Raw genomic sequence first — 16,358 nt, 5'->3', positions numbered from 1 at the left:
ACACACACACACACACACACACACACACACACACACTTATTCTTCTCCCCAGTTTGGATTCATGCATAGAAGTAACAATGACAACAGCCCCTGCATTTGAGTTCCTACACAGCACCAAGCCCTGGGTGAAAAATAGATAAGCTCCTTCCTTCATGAAACTTCAATCGAGACAGGAGAGACAATAAACCTATAAAGAAATATAGAAATAAGCAATATGGTTTGGTTTTTTATTTTATTTCCAATAGTAACTAAGTATTATTTTAAAATAAAATAAAACAGGGTAAAGGAATAGGATGGGAGCTAATGTAGAGAGGTGGTCAGGGGAGGCCTCCCAGAGGGGGTGACATTTACAACAAGACGTTAAAGTGATCGGTGCTAAGTACTCCCACATTCCCACAGTGAAGTTTTAGGCTCACTGTGGCTACATAACAAATTACCCCAAAACTTCATGACTTAAAAAAACAGTAGGCACGTACTATCGCACAGTCTCTGAGGCTCAGGGATTCAAGAGCAGCTGTGTGGTTCTGGCTCAGGATCTCTCATAAGGTTTCAGTCAAGATGTTGCCCAGGGCTGCAGTCATCAGAAAGCTGGGCTGGGGCTAGAGGATCTGCTCCATGATGGCACACTCCCATGGCTGTTGGCAGGAGGCCTCAGTTCCTTGCCATGTGAGCCTCTCCCAAGGGCTGATTGAGTATCCTCACAACATGGCATAGGCCAAAATGCAAGCCACAAAGCCTTGTATGATCTAGCCTCACAAATCACAAACTATGATCTCCACTATATTTATCACATGGACCAGCTTTGAGTCACTGTGGGAGGATACCACACGAGGACATAAATACCAAGAGGTAGGGATCATTTGGAGGCCATCTTGAAGGCTGCCTACCACAGTCATATACACAGAACTTGCAAAGGAGTGTTTTTCATCCTGAACTTGACATCGACTGGAGGGTATTTAAAAAGTGAAAGTTAAAGAGAGAGAGAGAGAGGTCTGTCTACCCTATGGGGAAACCAAGGGATGAGGTTTTGATTCACACCCAAAACAGCATGAAGTGAAATGATGGACACAGGGGAAAGGGCTGCAATAGGAGTGGCTGCGTCTTTTGGTACATCAAGGATGTGGGTGTTTCCTGTGAGCCTCGTGAAAGCAGTGGAATAACCAGACTGAGGCCCAAGAAAGCAGCCTGCCTATGTTTCTCAAAACGACCACCATCAGCCTTTGGGGCAAACAGCCCTAGAATCATCCATGACTCCTCCCTTCTCTCTCATTCCATGGCTATGGCACATTAAGTTTTCAAAAGATGGCTGCAACAATATCTCATGTCCTACGTGTTCTTATGCAATGTGACCATGCCACTCCATCAAGAAGTGGAGTCTAATTATCCTCCCTTTAAATCTGGGCTTGCCTTAGTGACTCTCTTATAACCAACAAAATGTGGCACAAGGGACAGCTGCCATGCAGCTTCCACCTGGCTCTGTCAGAACATGTGGTCCCAACCACCATTTTGTGAGGAAGCCCAAGCCACATGGAGGTGCTTGGCTCAACAATCCCAGTTGAGGCCAGATTTCAAGTCATCCCAGCCCAGGTGCCAGACATATAAGTGAAGACACCTCCCAATGATTCCAGCCCCCAGGAGAGCTAAACTCACCTCCAGCCCTTTGGGTCTTCCCATCCAAGGCCCCAGACATCACAGAGCAGAAAAAAGCTGTCCTTACCATGCCCTGTCCCATAGAATCCATGAGCATAATGAAGTGATTATTTTATGCCACTACGTTTGGGGTGGTTTCTTAGACACCCTAGATAACTGGAAATATGACCAATCTGTTAGTAATTCTGGTTGGCTCTACCTTCACAGCATATTCAGCATCTGTGTCCTTTTCACCTCCTGGTCTTAACCATCATCCTCTTTCACCTGGATTACAGTAATAGCCTCCACCTAGGTCTACCCACTTCTGCCCTTGCCCCCTTTATGGTCAAACTCATAGAAGCAGGGAGATGGTTGCCCATGGCTGGAGGGAGGGAAAAAATGGGTAGATGTTGGTCAATGGGTACAAAGTTTCAGTTGTGCAAGATGAATATGTTCTAGAAAACTACAATGTGACTATAGTTGACAACATTGTATTGTGTACTTGAAACTTGCTAAGAGGGTAGATCTTGGGTGTTCTTAACACAAAAAAAGAATAAATAAAAGGAAAATGTTAACTCTGAAGTGATGGATATGTTGACTGGCTTGGTTGTGGTGAATATTTCACAATATACATGTATATTGGGTTATCAGGTTGTATACCTTAAATACATACAATTTTGACTGTCAAGAATACCTCAGAAGGACTTCACTGGTGGTGCAGTGGTTAAGAATCCTCCTGCCAATGCAGGGGACACAGGTTCGAGCCCTGGTCCGGGAAGACCCCACATGCCGCGGAGCAAATAAGCCCATGCGCCACAACTACTGAGCCTGCGCTCTAGAGCCCACAAACCACAACTACCGAGCCCGTGTGCCACAACTACTGAAGCCCACTCACCTAGAGCCCGTGATCTGCAACAAGAGAAACCACTGCAATGAGAAGCCCACGCACCGCAATGAAGAGTAGCCCCCCACTCGCTGCAACTAGAGAGAAAAGCCCGCACGTGGCAACAAAGACCCAACGCAGCCAAATTAATTAATTAATTAATTTATTTATTTATTTATTTAATTTGAAAAAAAGAATACCTCAGTAAAGCTGGAAGAAAAACAACCATAACTGTTTTTATTTAAACTTTTGATAATTTCTTTACCACAATTTTCTTTCACTTTTTTTTTTAACATTGCATTAATATATAATTTTTCTTGGGGAAAAAAGGAGTCTGAAATCAAGGTGTGGGCAGGGCCATGCTCCCTCCAAAGGTACTAGGGGAGGATCCTTTTTGCCTCTCCAGCTTCTAGGGTTTCCTGGCACTCTTTGGCTTGTGGCCACATCACTCCAATCTCCACCTCAGTCTTCACATGCCTTTTTCTCTGCACATCTCTGTGTCTCAACTCCAGATGCTATGCTGGTGGTTTTGAAGATGCAGGTAGGGGCCAGGAGCCAAGGAAGGCAGCTCTAGAAGCTGGAAAAGGCTAGAAAACAGATTCTCCCATTCTCGAAGCCTCTGAGGGAGAGTGGTCCTGCTGACACCTTGGTTTCAGCCACATGAAACAACTTTGAACTTCTGACCTCCAGAACTATAAAAGAATTAATTAATTTCCGTTGTTTTAAACCACTAAATTTGTGGTAATTTGTTACAGTAAGCATAGCCTATTACATACCCCAAAGGGCAAAATCCCAATTCCTCTTTTGAGGGGTTTTCCATTAAAGTAAAAGGAAATGCAACTCAGATTGGCTTAAACTACAAGGAAACCCCGTCAGGCCCATGCATGTACAAGTTAGAATATTGGGCGGGGTCGCTGTAATGGAGATTCAGAACAAGAGTGGCTTAAATGAGATGGAATTTATTTCTCACCCCACAGTCTCAATATAAGCAATCCACAGTCTCCGCCAGTGGAAACTCTTCCCCAGCACATGAGGAGGGGGGTGGCCCCAGCCCTACTTGAGATAGGAGGGCAGCAGCAGACCAGCCTCCCTCTCCAGAAAAAGCTCACCCCAGGGGCTGGGCTTCCCCGCCCCCCACCCCCCCGTTCCCATGATGTAACATGCTGAACCTCTCCCACCTGCATGAGGTGTGGGTGTGCTTTTCCCGTTCTACAGATGGGGAAATGGAGACTTGTCTGAGAAGGAAGAGTCTGTCTGCCCAGCAAATACCCACTGAGCATACACAACAAGTATCAGATTCCAGATGGATATGGGGGGGGTCAGGGTGGAGGGATAGGGAAGGGATGGGGGGATATACCAACCAAGAGGACTGATAGCATCTCTGGCCATCAAGGGCATCCTTTAAGGTGGGTGGGCCTGGGGCAAGGTAAGTGTGGTGAAGGTTGGATAGTCTCACTATGTGAGGGTGATTGCCACATGGCCAAGGCCATGCCTCGAGGCTTGGCACACAGTAGGTGTACAGGAACTGGTAGTGAAATCCAGTCCCATCAACTGGGTATAATAACATAAAGCCATGGGCCCAGGCTGACCCGGCTCTGCCCCATTCCTGCCATGTGACCTCAGGGGAGTAGCAACATCTCTGAGCAGAGGTCTCCTGATATGTCCAATGGAGATTGGGGATCCAGTTGTTCATTCATCTATTCAACAGATATGTATTGACCACCTACTATGTGTTAGGCTCTGTTCTAGGTACTAGGGAGACATTGGTGAATAACAACAAAAATCCCTACCCTTGGGATTAGAAACAGGGAGAGATATAATGAATAAAATAAATAAATACCTTATACAGAGAACAAACTAGTGGTTACCAGTGGGGAGAGGGAAAGGGGGGAGGGGCAAAATAGGGGTAGAGGATTAAGAGATACAAACTACTATGAGTAAAATAAATAAGCAACAGGATATATTGTACAGCACAGGGAAATATAGCAATTATTTTGTAATAACTTTAAATGGAGTATAATCTATAAAAATATTGAATCACTATGTTGTACACTTGAAACTAATATAATATTGTAAATCAACTATACTTCAGTAAAAAAACATATCTTAGAAATGTTGTTAGATAGGCATAAGCAGAAAAAAGAAGAAAAATAAAGCAGACAAGAGGAATCAGGTGTGCATGGGGCGGGAATGTTGCAATAGTACGGAAGATCACAGAATGGAAATGATACAAAGCATGGTCTTGGACCAGAACCAAAGCATACTAGAAATCACAGAACGATATCTGGAAAATCCATAAGTATTTGGAAATTAAATCATGGGTCAAACGGGAAGTCAAAACTAAAAATATTTTTGATTGAATCAAAGTGAAAACATACCATATCAAAATATGTGGGGTGCAGCTAAAGCAGTGCTAAGAGGGAATTGTAGGGCATTAAACACTTATGTTTAAGAAGGTGATGGGGGGAGTTCCCTGGCGGTCCAGTGGTTAGGACTCGGCTTTCACTGCCGTGGCTCTGGTGGGGGAACTAAGATTCCACAAGCCGCAAAGCACTAGGCGCCACAGCCAAAAATAAATAAATAAATAAGAAGGTGATTGGGTATATTTGAAAGTTGCAAATAGAGTTTTTTTCTTTCTTTCTTTCTTTTTCAAGTAACAGTTTTAGGAACATTTCTTATCTGTGTTTCTAGACACTTCTCTGCATGCATTACAGAACTGTCTGCACATCCATTCACTAAAGTAATACTGTTCACAACTGGATGATCAAGGAACACTCAAAAAACACGTTTTTATACGTGAGCTGTTAAATACACCTCTACATGCAATAAAAAAATGGTCAGCACGTTATTTACTGATGTAAGACCCATCTAATCTTGCTGAGCAATTAGCACTCTTAGAACCACCTTGTGTCTATAAACACTTCCTTATATGCATTACAGAACATATACCTGATCCACGCCCTGAAATAACACTGCTTTCACAAAGTAGCTCTTGAAAGTTCTCATTACAAGAAAAAAAAAAAAAAGGGTAACTGTGCCGTGATGGATGGATGTTAATAAGACTTAATGTGGTGACCATTTCACAATATATACAGATATTGCATCATTATCTTGTACACCTGAAACTAATATAATGTTATATGTCAATTAAATCTCAATTTAAAAAGGAGGAGGGGGGAGGAAGTGGGGGGAGGAGGAAGAGGTGATCAGGAAAGACCTGACAGTTGAAATCAACTGAAGGAGGTGGGGGGAAGGCCCTGTAAATATCTGGAAGAAAAGCATTCCAGTCTGTGCAAAGGCCCTGAGGACAGCAAGCTCCTGGTGTCTTCGAGAAACAGGAAGTCTGAGATCCAATGTCCCCTTCTCAGTGAAACTTTCTAAAACTGAAGTTCCAAGCCCACCCTTCTCCGTGCACTCCATTCATTACGTTTGTCCTTAACAGTTATCACCATCTTGTCACACACATTGTGTCCAATAGGATGCTTGTTGAATGAATGAGTGACGGTCCTGCCCACCAAGCCCTGACTAAGGCCAGGCCACTCCAGGCTCGCTGGTCCCTCCACCACCAGCCAGCAGCCTGCCACGCAGGCAGCAGAATCCCGGGGCAGCTCCTGGATTACAGGCAAGCCTCTGGTCAGTATCACAGACCGAGGCCAGGTCTTCCCCAGGGACTGTCTAGGCCAAGCTAATTTATTTTTCCTCCTCTCCGGAACTAAATTACCCAGAGCTTCCGATCTCCCATGCAGCGGACCGAGGCGAGGCGCAAACTCCGCCCAGAATGTTCTTCTCCATCCCCGGCCCCACCTGGGGCCTCCGAGGCTGTTCCGCCCACAAAATGCTAATGCAGCCCCTCCCCGGGGCAGAGCAGAAGCCGCGGCACGGACGGCAGTGGCAAGGGAAAGAGGAAGGAGGGGCGGGGAAGCTGTGGGCAGTGATGCAGGGCACCTGGGGACGCGGGCGGGGAACACAGTAAGGTCTCCTCATCAGATGGTTGGTAGAGAAAAAAAAACAGGAAGACTGTGGGGCACGGGTGACTGAAACCTGGCCCCTCCCTCACCCCTTAATACCACCCTCTCTCTAATATTATCCCCCCCAGATCTCCAACTCTGAGTATGGACAGACCAAGCTGAAGCATCTGAGTCCAGGGACCTCAGGACAGATGTGGGTCCACATCCCCACCCACCCAGAGTCATCCCTGGCTTGGACCTCTTCATCCTCTAGTGAAACGACTGGTCGTGGGAGTCCCCTCTGGTGGGCCTTCTAGTTAGAGAGTGCCACCCAGATGAAAGTGATAATAGGGCGTACTGGACGCCTCCTAGGTGCCAGGCAGGAAGCGCTTTTCAGGCAACCATCAACTGGTTGATCAACTGACTCCTCCAAACCACGCTGTTTATTTATTCATTTGTTGATTTTTGACAAGTATTTACTAAGCCCCTGCTGTGTGCCAGTACCCTTCTAGGTGCAGGAACACAGCGGTGAACAAGACAGATAAAATTCCCTGCTCTTCAGAGCTGACATTCAAGAGGAGAGACCAACAGTAAACAAGTTAAATACTAAGTCAAATATATAGATCTCAGGTTAGAGGGTGGTAAGTACTAATAAGGAAAATAAAACCATGAAGGGGGTGGGAGCTGTTTAGTAGGGACCCATTTTACAGGTGAGTAAACTGCATCTCTGAAAGGGAAGTCACTTCCCAAGGTCACACAGGCAGAGTGAGCTGGCACCATGATTTGCCACTCTGGGTCTCCTCCCAGCTCTGGCCTCTAGGTGAGCAGCTGACACACAGAAAAAGAGGCAGAGGAGAGACACACAGAACAGAGTAGGGCTGCCTGGTACAGCTGTGCAGGTTGGGCACTGCACAACTCCAGGAGTGCCATTCACAAAGACAAGAATGTGAATGTTGTCCCCTGGAGTCAGGAAGTGTGCAAGAATCACAAATCTATGCCATGTTCTGGGGACAGAACTTCCTGGAAAGGAAGTCTCAATCACCATTGGTCTATCCTCTATGGCTTGCGTTACTGAACCAGGTTTGTTTGCCTGATGCCCAGCAAGCCAAACCTGAGACACCAATTTTGCAACAGAGAAAGGGTTTACTCACAAGGCAGCCAAGGAAGATGGGAGAACAAATCTCAAATCCACCTCCCTGAAGGTGAGGGGCTCGGGATATTTATGGAATAAAGCTGAGGCTTGGGGAGCATGGGGAAAGGTGATTAGAGTTTTTTTTTTTTAAGTGAAGTAATCATCATTCTACTCAGGCCAAGCTAAGCTACATGCTTCTCCACGGGATGCAAGTCCAGAAAATGGCACGGTTAGCATGCTCTGAGGGTGGAGTTTTGAGTCCTCTGACGTCAAAAGGACACTGATTGGACACCTGTGCAGACCCAGTTGGAGGGTGGGTGGTCCCAACCAGTCTTAACTGGCTTGAGCTCAGACTGGACACAGCTGACTCCAAGTTCCTGAAAAACAGCCCTGGTAAACCTCTTATTGTTTAGGCTACGTGACACTTGGAGGACATGCAAGTTTTTATAAAAACAATTAAAGCGAGCTTGATCCATGAAGGCATGTTACGGTTCACTACTTATTAAGCAAGTTACAGTTTAATGGATCTGATGACTTTCCGTTTCACTTGCCTTTTTGAGTTACCAGTATATCATGGCCACTTCCCTGTGTCAGCACATGAAAATCTAGTTCAGTAGTTCTCCCAAGGTTGGTCCCCAAACCAGCAATATCTCTGTCACCTGGGAACTTGTTAGAAATGCAGATTCTGGGGCCCCAGACCTCCTGAGTCAAATGCTTTCAGGCTGGGTGTGGCTTTTGCTCCACATAAATGGGGAGCCCCGGGAGGGTTTCAGCAGAGGAAGGACATGATCCAATTTCTGTTTTGACAGGTGCAACCGGAGGGTGAGAGATTAAGGAAGGTGGGGACCAGGAGAAGCCTACTGCAGTTGTACTGGAGATATGGCCATGACTTGGATGGGGCTGGTGGCCATGGAGGGGGTAGGAATGGGTTGTGTTCTTGATCGGTTTCTACAGTGCAACCAAAGAAATTTGCCACTGATTTGGATGCCTGGAGTGAGAGGACTACAGTTGAGTATGACCAAAAGGTTTGGGGCCTGACCACCTGGAAAAAATGGAGCAGACATTGCCCAAGACAGGAAGACAGAGGGAGGAACAGATTTAGGAGAGAGCAGAGAGATATCAGGAGTGTCGTTTGAGGGTGTGTTATAGACTGTTTGTGTCTCCCCACCACCACCACCAAAAAAAAAAAAAAAATTCATACGTTGAAATCTAATCCCCAATGTGGTAGTATTAGGAGGTGAGGCCTTTGGGAGGTGACTAAGTCATGGGGGTGAAGCCTCACAAATGGGATTAGTGCCCTTAGAAGAAGAGACATGGGAGCAAGCTCACCCCCTTTCCACCATGTGAGGACACAATGAGAAGCTGGCCTTCTGCAACCCAGAAGAGGGCCCTTGCTGGAACCCAACCATGCTGGCACCCTGATCTTGGATTTCCCACCTCCAGAACTGTGAGAAATAAATTTCTATTGTTTATAAGCCTTTATTATAGCAGCTCAAACGGACTAAGCATGTGAAGGTGCCCAGTCGGTGGCTGGATATATTCATGTGTCTGCATTTCAGGGGAGAAGACATATCTAGAGACAAATTTGGGGGTTATCCACCTATAAGGTGGTGTATTCATTTCCTAAGGCTGCTCAACAAATGACCGCAAACTGGGTGACTTAACGCAACAGAAATTTATTCTCTCACAGTTCTGGAGGCCAGAAGTCTGAAATCATGTTGTCGGCAGGGCTGTGCTCCCTCCAAAGGCTCTAGGGGAGATTCTGCTCCTTGCCTCCTTCAGCCTCTGGTGGCTCCAGGTGTTCCTTAGCTTGTGGCCGCATCACTCCAATTTCTGCCTCTGTCTTCACAGGACCTTCTCTCTTTCTCTGTCTCCTCTTCTGTTGATGTCAAATCTCCCTCCATCTTTCTCTTATAAGAACACTTCTCATTGCATTGGGGGCCTACTTGGCCTACGATCTCATCTCAAGACCCTTCATTACATTTGCAAAGGCACGTTTTCCAAATAAGGTCACATTCACAGGTTCCCAGGATTAGGGTATGGACATACCTTTTTAAGGGGGCGGCACTATTTAACCCGCTACAGATTGTATTTAAAGCCCTTCGTAGGACGAGTGTGAGTGGAGAGAGATACCCTCCACCCCCACTCTTTTCTTCTTGTTCACCTCTGTGTCCTCAAGGTCTGACACAGCCATTCATAATAAAGGGATGTAGTAGTAACAATAAGTAACACTTATTTAATGCTATGTGCTAAGCACTGCTATAAGTACTTCATATAATTAACACATTTAATGCTTAAAACATTAAAATTGAGATCTCGATTTTACAAAGAGCTAAAGGCACTCACCCAGGCCACACAAATAGGGTTCTAATCCAGGACATCTGTTCTCTCAAATAGCAGGAAACCCCCTTGGCCCAAGTAGAGGAATCTGGCTTGCTTTAGAGAATCTCACATATTACAAACACAAAATAAATTTACTGAAGAACACCGGATGCTGCTGTCACCTGAGATCCTGTGATTGGAGCTGGCATAGAACAACCGTAACTCTAAACATGACATCTCTTGGTATCAATGCCACTCAGGCCTCCAGGGAGCACTTCCCCGCCTCTCTGGCTGATGCCCTCCTATGTCTGAGTGTGATTCTGGTTGTGCAGCTGCTGGAAACAGATGCTGCTTTGGGGTGTGTAGAGGATTTGAGCACCAGACAAGTTTAGGTAGGAGAAAAGACAAATTATCTTGTGTATTCGTTTCCTAGGGCTGCCATAACAAGGTACCACAAACTAGGTGGCTTAAAACAAGAAAACTTTATAGTCTCACGGTTCTGGAGGCTGCAAGTCCAAAACAAGGTGTGAGCAGGGCCATGCTTACTCCCAAGGCTCTGGGGGAGGATCCTTCCTGGCCTGGGATCCTTGGTGTTCATATGCTTGTAGATGCATCACTCCAGTCTCTGCCTCCAGCATCATGTGATGTTCTGTGTGCATGTCTGTGTCCAAATTTCCCTCTTATAAGGACATCAGTCATTGGATTAGGACCCACCCGAGTCCATCATGACCTCATCTTAACTTGATTACATCTGCAAAGACCCTACTTTCAAATAAGATCACATTCACAGGTTCCCAGGGGTTAGGATTTCAACTTATTTGGGGGAGGGGGGGGTGGACACAATTCAACCCACAACACCTTGTCAAATGAAATCTAATCATGCAGCATCCAAGTATCATTTCCCAGCACTGCCAAGCACCCAGTGAAAGGCTTCTCTTTTGTGTTCCAATGTGCAGGATTCCAGAGAGTAACAAACTAACACAGCATTTGTTACAGCCGCACATTGGGCCAAGAAGTGTTTGGCAGTATTAAACAATGTATTATACTTTTAAATATACATGTGTAGAAGCTCTAATGTAACAGGTGTGAAATGTAATACCCATTCTTTACAGGGGCAACTACAGGGATACTAGAATCACAACTCGTTTTATTTTTACAAAGTATTCAATTGGATTTATTTAAAATCTCAGCTTATAAATAGTTTTTAAATAACTTTTATTTGCTTATTTAAATTAAACTTAATTAAAATACTTATTTTAAATTATTTTATTTAAACTTTTGATATTTGCTAATTATATCAGCTCTGTGCAGGGTTTTTTATGACAAATTCGAAAGTTTTAGAATAAAGACTTTTTTGAAATACGACATAAGAATAATTTTCGTTTGTGCTCTAGCTTCGGGAGACCAGAGGCGCCCAGGGAGGGTGGGAGGAAGCCCCAGGCTCGCATCGTCCACCCCCTCCTGCCCAGATGGATTTCCAGAAGCAGGGACGCCCCCTCTGGCGATCACCAGAGTAGGAGGCGCGCACCTTACTAGCTCAGCCCAACCGCCAGGTGGCGCCAGAGGTACCTGAAGTCCTCCGGAGTCGTTCATCTCTATGATCCCCGCTGCGGCCTGAGCAACCCGGAAGCCGTCGCTGGCCAAGGAGTGCTTCCGGGTAGGAGCTGGGTGACCCCGGCTGCTGCCGGAACCTGCGGCGACAGCAGTCATGGGGGCGCATCTGGCCCGGCGCTACCTGGGCGATGCATCGGTGGAGCCTGACCCCCTGCGGATGCCCACCTTCCCCCCAGACTACGGCTTCCCCGGGCGCAAAGAACGCGGTGAGTCCCAGTGCGCAGGCGCGGCCGGCGGGAGTTTGGGGTGGGCGCCGGAACCCCTGAACCCCGGGGTCGGCTGGGCTCGAGCGTCATGCACTGTGTCTGGGTTCAGCCCTGACTTCGGCCCGGAGGAGTCCAGAGGGCGCGCGTGACCCTGCCTGAGTGTGGAGGCATTCCAGGCAGAGGGCACTGTTTGAACAAAAAGCCTGGGGGCAAAAGAGAGTGGCGGTACAGGACCTAATGAGGCGATAGAAGTTGGACTTAGTCCTGGAGTGAGTGGGGAACGAACTATGGGAGGGTTTATCACGGAAGGGATGTGCTTATTGTACCTCTGTCCAGATGTCACTGCTATTTTTAGGTATGCTAGAGAAAACACAAGGGGGGTTCACGCCGCACATACTGTCCTGCACGTTGCTTTTTTTATTCGTTAATATCACAAGCATATCGAGCGCCAGTCCTGGACCATGTCCCACGTTGGGCACCGAGGACACAGCAGGCACTGACTAAGGGGGAACTCACAGCCCTGTAGGGAAGACAGAGGAACCTGGCGGATCTTGATGATGGCCCCTGGGAGTATCAAGGCGGGCTTTCAGGAGATGATGACTGGATGCGAGGCCTGCGGGAGATGCGGAGGAGTTGGCCACACCGAGACCAAGGAGAGGGGAGAGCTAGTGCTTCAAAACAGAGGAGGGACACGATCAGATTTGCTTTATCAAAAGGTCACGCTGGCTGCCAGGTGGGCGACGACTTGGAGACAGGGAGACCCCTAACGGAATGGGGTGGTGCAGAGAGGTGTGGATTTAGGAGAATGTTGGGAGGTACAGTCCTATGGTGTCTCGACTCCTGGTAGTTCCTTCAGCCCCACTGGAACCTGCAGTCCATCAGTACCCCCACCTCCTTATCATGTCAGTCCTTCCCACTGCCCCTCACACCCTGCTTTCCCATTAATGTTTTGCAAACACTCAGAGCCGCCCCACCCCATCCCCTCCTCTGTCTTGCTTAACCAGAACCCTGGTTAAAGCCAGCTCTCCTCCGTGGCTCCTGTCCCTGTGCAGCTGAACATCGTGGGAGAAAAACACCCAGCCTCCCTGACTGGTCTCCCAATTGCTCCCCCAGTTGACTCTTCATGCTGCTGTTTTCCTGTCACATTCCCTGGCCCTTCGCTCTCTCCTGCTCCTTCCTAGACCATGGTCTCACGCCTTCTCTCTCAGACTTCAGCACCTCCTTTCAGCTAGTCACTTTGCATCCTTTTAAGAAAATAGAAGCAGCCAAAAGAGCTCTCGTGGGCTCCCTTCATCCCTGCTTCCTACACACCCTGGACTCCACCTTCTCTCCTGTTAGCCCAGATGATCTGCCCCGGCTTTAGCTAAGCCTCTGCTCCAGGTGAGCCCTCTGATGCCCTCCATCCCATCCTCTCACCTACCCGAGGACTGCCCCAACCATTCTCCCTGTCTTGCAAGGTTGGTTTTCCCATCAACATGCAAATACACTGTTATTTCTGCTGTTTTAAAATCCTCTCCTGGGGCTTCCCAGGTGGCGCAGTGGTTAAGAATCCGCCTGCCAATGCAGGGGACACGGGTTCGAGCCCTGGTCCGGGAACATCCCACATGCCGCGGAGCAACTAAGCCCGTGCGCCACAGCTACTGAGCCTGCGCTCTAGAGCCCGCGCGCCACAACTACTGAAGCCCGCGTGCCTAGAGCCTGTGCTCCGCAACAAGAGAAGCCCCCTCAATGAGAAGCCCACGCGCAGCAATGAAGACCTGACACAGCCAATAAATAAATAAATAAATAAATAAAATTTTAAAAAAAAATTTTTATAAAAATAAAAAAATAAAATCCTCTCCTGGCCCCACCTCCCCCTCCAGCTACCTCCCCACCACTTCACTGACAGGGCTGTGGTCAAGCTTCCTCCCCACCCTCACTACGTCTGTATTGCAAAGCCCCGTTTTCAGATTCTCAGGTCTAACTCCACTACAGCAGCAGCAGGCACGGCCGGTCGCTGCCACTTCCTGGGAGCCCCTCTTCACGTGGTTCCAAGACCCCACAGCTCCCGCCCACCTCCCTGCCTTGTAAATGCCAAGGCGCCCCACTGCGTGGGTCTCTCCTGTCTCCACCCACTCCCACCACTCCCTGGGGGTCTCTGCTAGTCCTCTGGTTTCAAATGGCTGCTGTGCACCAGTGCTGGAGTTTTTATCTCCAGCTGGGCCTTGACCCTGAACCCCAGACTCATGGACCTCACTACCTGCTTGGCATCTCCACTCCACATTAACGGGCATCTTGCACTCAGCAGGCCTGAAACAGAGCTCCTGACCTCCCCTACCAACCCTGTGCCCCCCTCCAGCGCTGACCACCACATGCTCAGGCTGAAACCCTTGGGGCATCCCGCCTGTCCTCCCACTTCAAGGCCTTTGCACCTGCTGTTCCGCTCTTGGGGTTGCCTTACCCGGGTGTCTATGTGACCCACTCCCTCACCTTCATATGCCACCTTTTGAGGGACCCCTCCATCTAAAGTTGTGACCCACTTCCCCACACTGCCTCTCTCTCTCCCTTGTTTTATTTTCCTCCCTAATACTTAGCATTGTCCGGCATCCTATAACATCTAGCTCTACCTGTTTGTTCTGTGTCTCCCTCCAAGAGCAGGGAGGGATCCTTGCCTGGCATGTTCCCTTATATATCCCCAGCACCTAGCACACAGTAGGTGCTCCATAAATCCTGGCTACTGACTCATCATGCTGGAGCATCAGGTGTGAAGTGCCACCTTGACATGGAAACCATCAGGGGCTGCAGGTGGACACAAGGCCCTGGGGCTCAACGATCTACGGGGTGGAGACCAAAGCCATGAATTAGAATGAGCAGAGGGCTCTTAGCAAGAACCACCAGAAGCCAAGGCTTAAATGTTTGGACAGCCACAGAGACGGGAGGAAACCTGGGGAGGGTGTGTCAGAGAGGGGGGCCACGGGAAGAGAATGTTCGAGAAAGGAGCAAGCGAAAGGCTGAGAAAGCGCGGTGTCCTGGGGTCCTGAGTGGCTCTGGAAAGAGCCAGCGTGTGGGCAGTGCTAGGGTGGAGTGTGGAAGCTGGCGCGATGCAGGGGCAGGAGTGAGGACCTGGGCCAGAGTGAGAGAAAAACGAGGCTGGGAAGCAGAGGGGAGGATTGCAGGTGAGCAGTGGACACTTCTTAATGCTAATTGTGAGGAGCATCTAGGACCAAGAAAAATGGCGTAAGTTGAGGGGGGCGGTGGTTCCCTTGAGGATGCAGGAAGGCTAGATCCTGTGTGCGCCATGCTGGGTGGGGACAGAGCTCAGGATCGCCAGCACAGCGGCGCGGGCTGGGGTGTGTGCCCACGATTTCTGACGGCCCCCACATGGGCCCCAGTTGAAGTGAAGGTTGATTTCATCCCCGTGGGGTTTACCAGGTGGGTGGGGCAGCAGGACCGAGGATTATTAGTTCAGCTTTCTATGAGGTGGGCAGAAGCTACGCCTCCACTGAGAGGACAGAGCTGGGATCCAGGTCCCCCAGGCAGACACACAGACAGACGCACACACACCTCTACAGGGTGGGGCTGTCTGGGGAGTGACCCCAGCGGGAGGGGAGGCAAGAATCTAGCGTGGATTTTGAGGTGCTCGGTGATGGCGGGAGAGGGGACCCTGCCCATCTGGGCCTCAGCGTTGGGGGTTGCTTTCGCGCAAATTAGAAAGATAGTCCTGGCCCTGGCTGAGCCCCACCCGTGCCCCACAGAGATGGTGGCCACTCAGCAGGAGATGAACGACGCACAGCTGGTGCTGCAGCAGCGGGACTACTGCGCCCACTACCTCATCCGGCTCCTCAGGTGCAAGCGTGACAGCTTCCCCAGCTTCCTGGCCTGCAAGCACGAGCAGCACGACTGGGATTACTGCGAGCACCTCGAGTGAGCCCCGCGCCCGCCCTCGGCCCTCAGCCCTCGCCTGGCCGGGCCCTGTGAGCCCCGCGCCCGCCCTCGGCCCTCGCCCCTCGCCTGGCCGGGCCCTGTGAGCCCCGCGTCCGCCCTCGGCCCTCGGCCCTCGCCTGGCCGGGCCCTGTGAGCCCCGCGCCCGCCCTCGGCCCTCGCCTGGCCAGGCCCCGGGCGCGCGGCTCCAGGGGCAAGGGACAGCAAGCTAACTGAGTTCCTAGCCAGGCCCCACCTCGGTAGAAAGAGGAACCCCAAAGGGGCTGTTGGGTGGGGCAGGCTGCTTTGAGGTGCCTAGAGGCGCGGCCACGCCCAGCTCGGGTGGAGGCCCAGCTCTTGCTCTGCGCTCACTGGTGTCCTCCCCAGGGGAGGGGGCAGACCCCAGAGTTACATCACAGGCACACAGGTCTTCCCTACTTGCGTGTCCTGACACCCCCTCCCTCCTTGTACTCTGCCTGCAGCTACGTGAAGCGCATGAAGGAGTTTGAGCGGGAGCGGCGGCTGCTCCAGCAGAAGAAGAGGCGGGAGCAGAGGGAGGTGGGCGTGGCCAGAGGCCAGGGGTCCGGTGAGGTGGGCCCCGGGGTGGCCCTGTAGTGGCCCCGCCTACCCCCCTGTGGACCAGTCAAAAGAATAAAAGCCTCCAGGGCCCTCAGCCCAAGCTCCACCTCTTTCTGTGGTGTGCTGATCCCCGAGCCGACCCCCAA

General features: G+C 49.6%; 1 protein-coding gene across 1 annotated transcript; it reads left to right on the top strand.

Moving 5' to 3' along the window:
- Nucleotides 1-11,558: 11,558 nt before the first annotated feature.
- Nucleotides 11,559-16,318, top strand: NDUFB7 (NADH:ubiquinone oxidoreductase subunit B7). The gene is made up of 3 exons (XM_061190399.1): nucleotides 11,559-11,733; nucleotides 15,468-15,636; nucleotides 16,116-16,318. Exons 1-3 carry the CDS (start codon nucleotides 11,622-11,624, stop codon nucleotides 16,246-16,248), a joined length of 414 nt encoding a protein of 137 aa, XP_061046382.1. The 5' UTR covers nucleotides 11,559-11,621; the 3' UTR covers nucleotides 16,249-16,318.
- Nucleotides 16,319-16,358: the final 40 nt, after the last annotated feature.

The sequence above is a fragment of the Eubalaena glacialis genome, chromosome 4, assembly GCF_028564815.1.
Source record: "Eubalaena glacialis isolate mEubGla1 chromosome 4, mEubGla1.1.hap2.+ XY, whole genome shotgun sequence".
Taxonomy (NCBI): Eukaryota; Metazoa; Chordata; class Mammalia; order Artiodactyla; family Balaenidae; genus Eubalaena; species Eubalaena glacialis.
The sequence above is the reverse complement of the archived record's forward strand: the minus strand, read 5'-3'. Positions and strand labels throughout refer to the sequence as shown.

What these genes read in the sequence shown, in the direction of transcription:
- NDUFB7 (XM_061190399.1), top strand. Translation starts at nt 11,622, where the DNA reads ATGGGGGCGCATCTGGCCCGGCGCTACCTGGGCGATGCATCGGTGGAG. An exon ending in CCCCGGGCGCAAAGAACGCG is followed by an intron (nt 11,734 to 15,467) that starts GTGAGTCCCAGT and finishes CGTGCCCCACAG; the next exon opens with AGATGGTGGCCACTCAGCAG. An exon ending in GATTACTGCGAGCACCTCGA is followed by an intron (nt 15,637 to 16,115) that starts GTGAGCCCCGCG and finishes CTCTGCCTGCAG; the next exon opens with CTACGTGAAGCGCATGAAGG.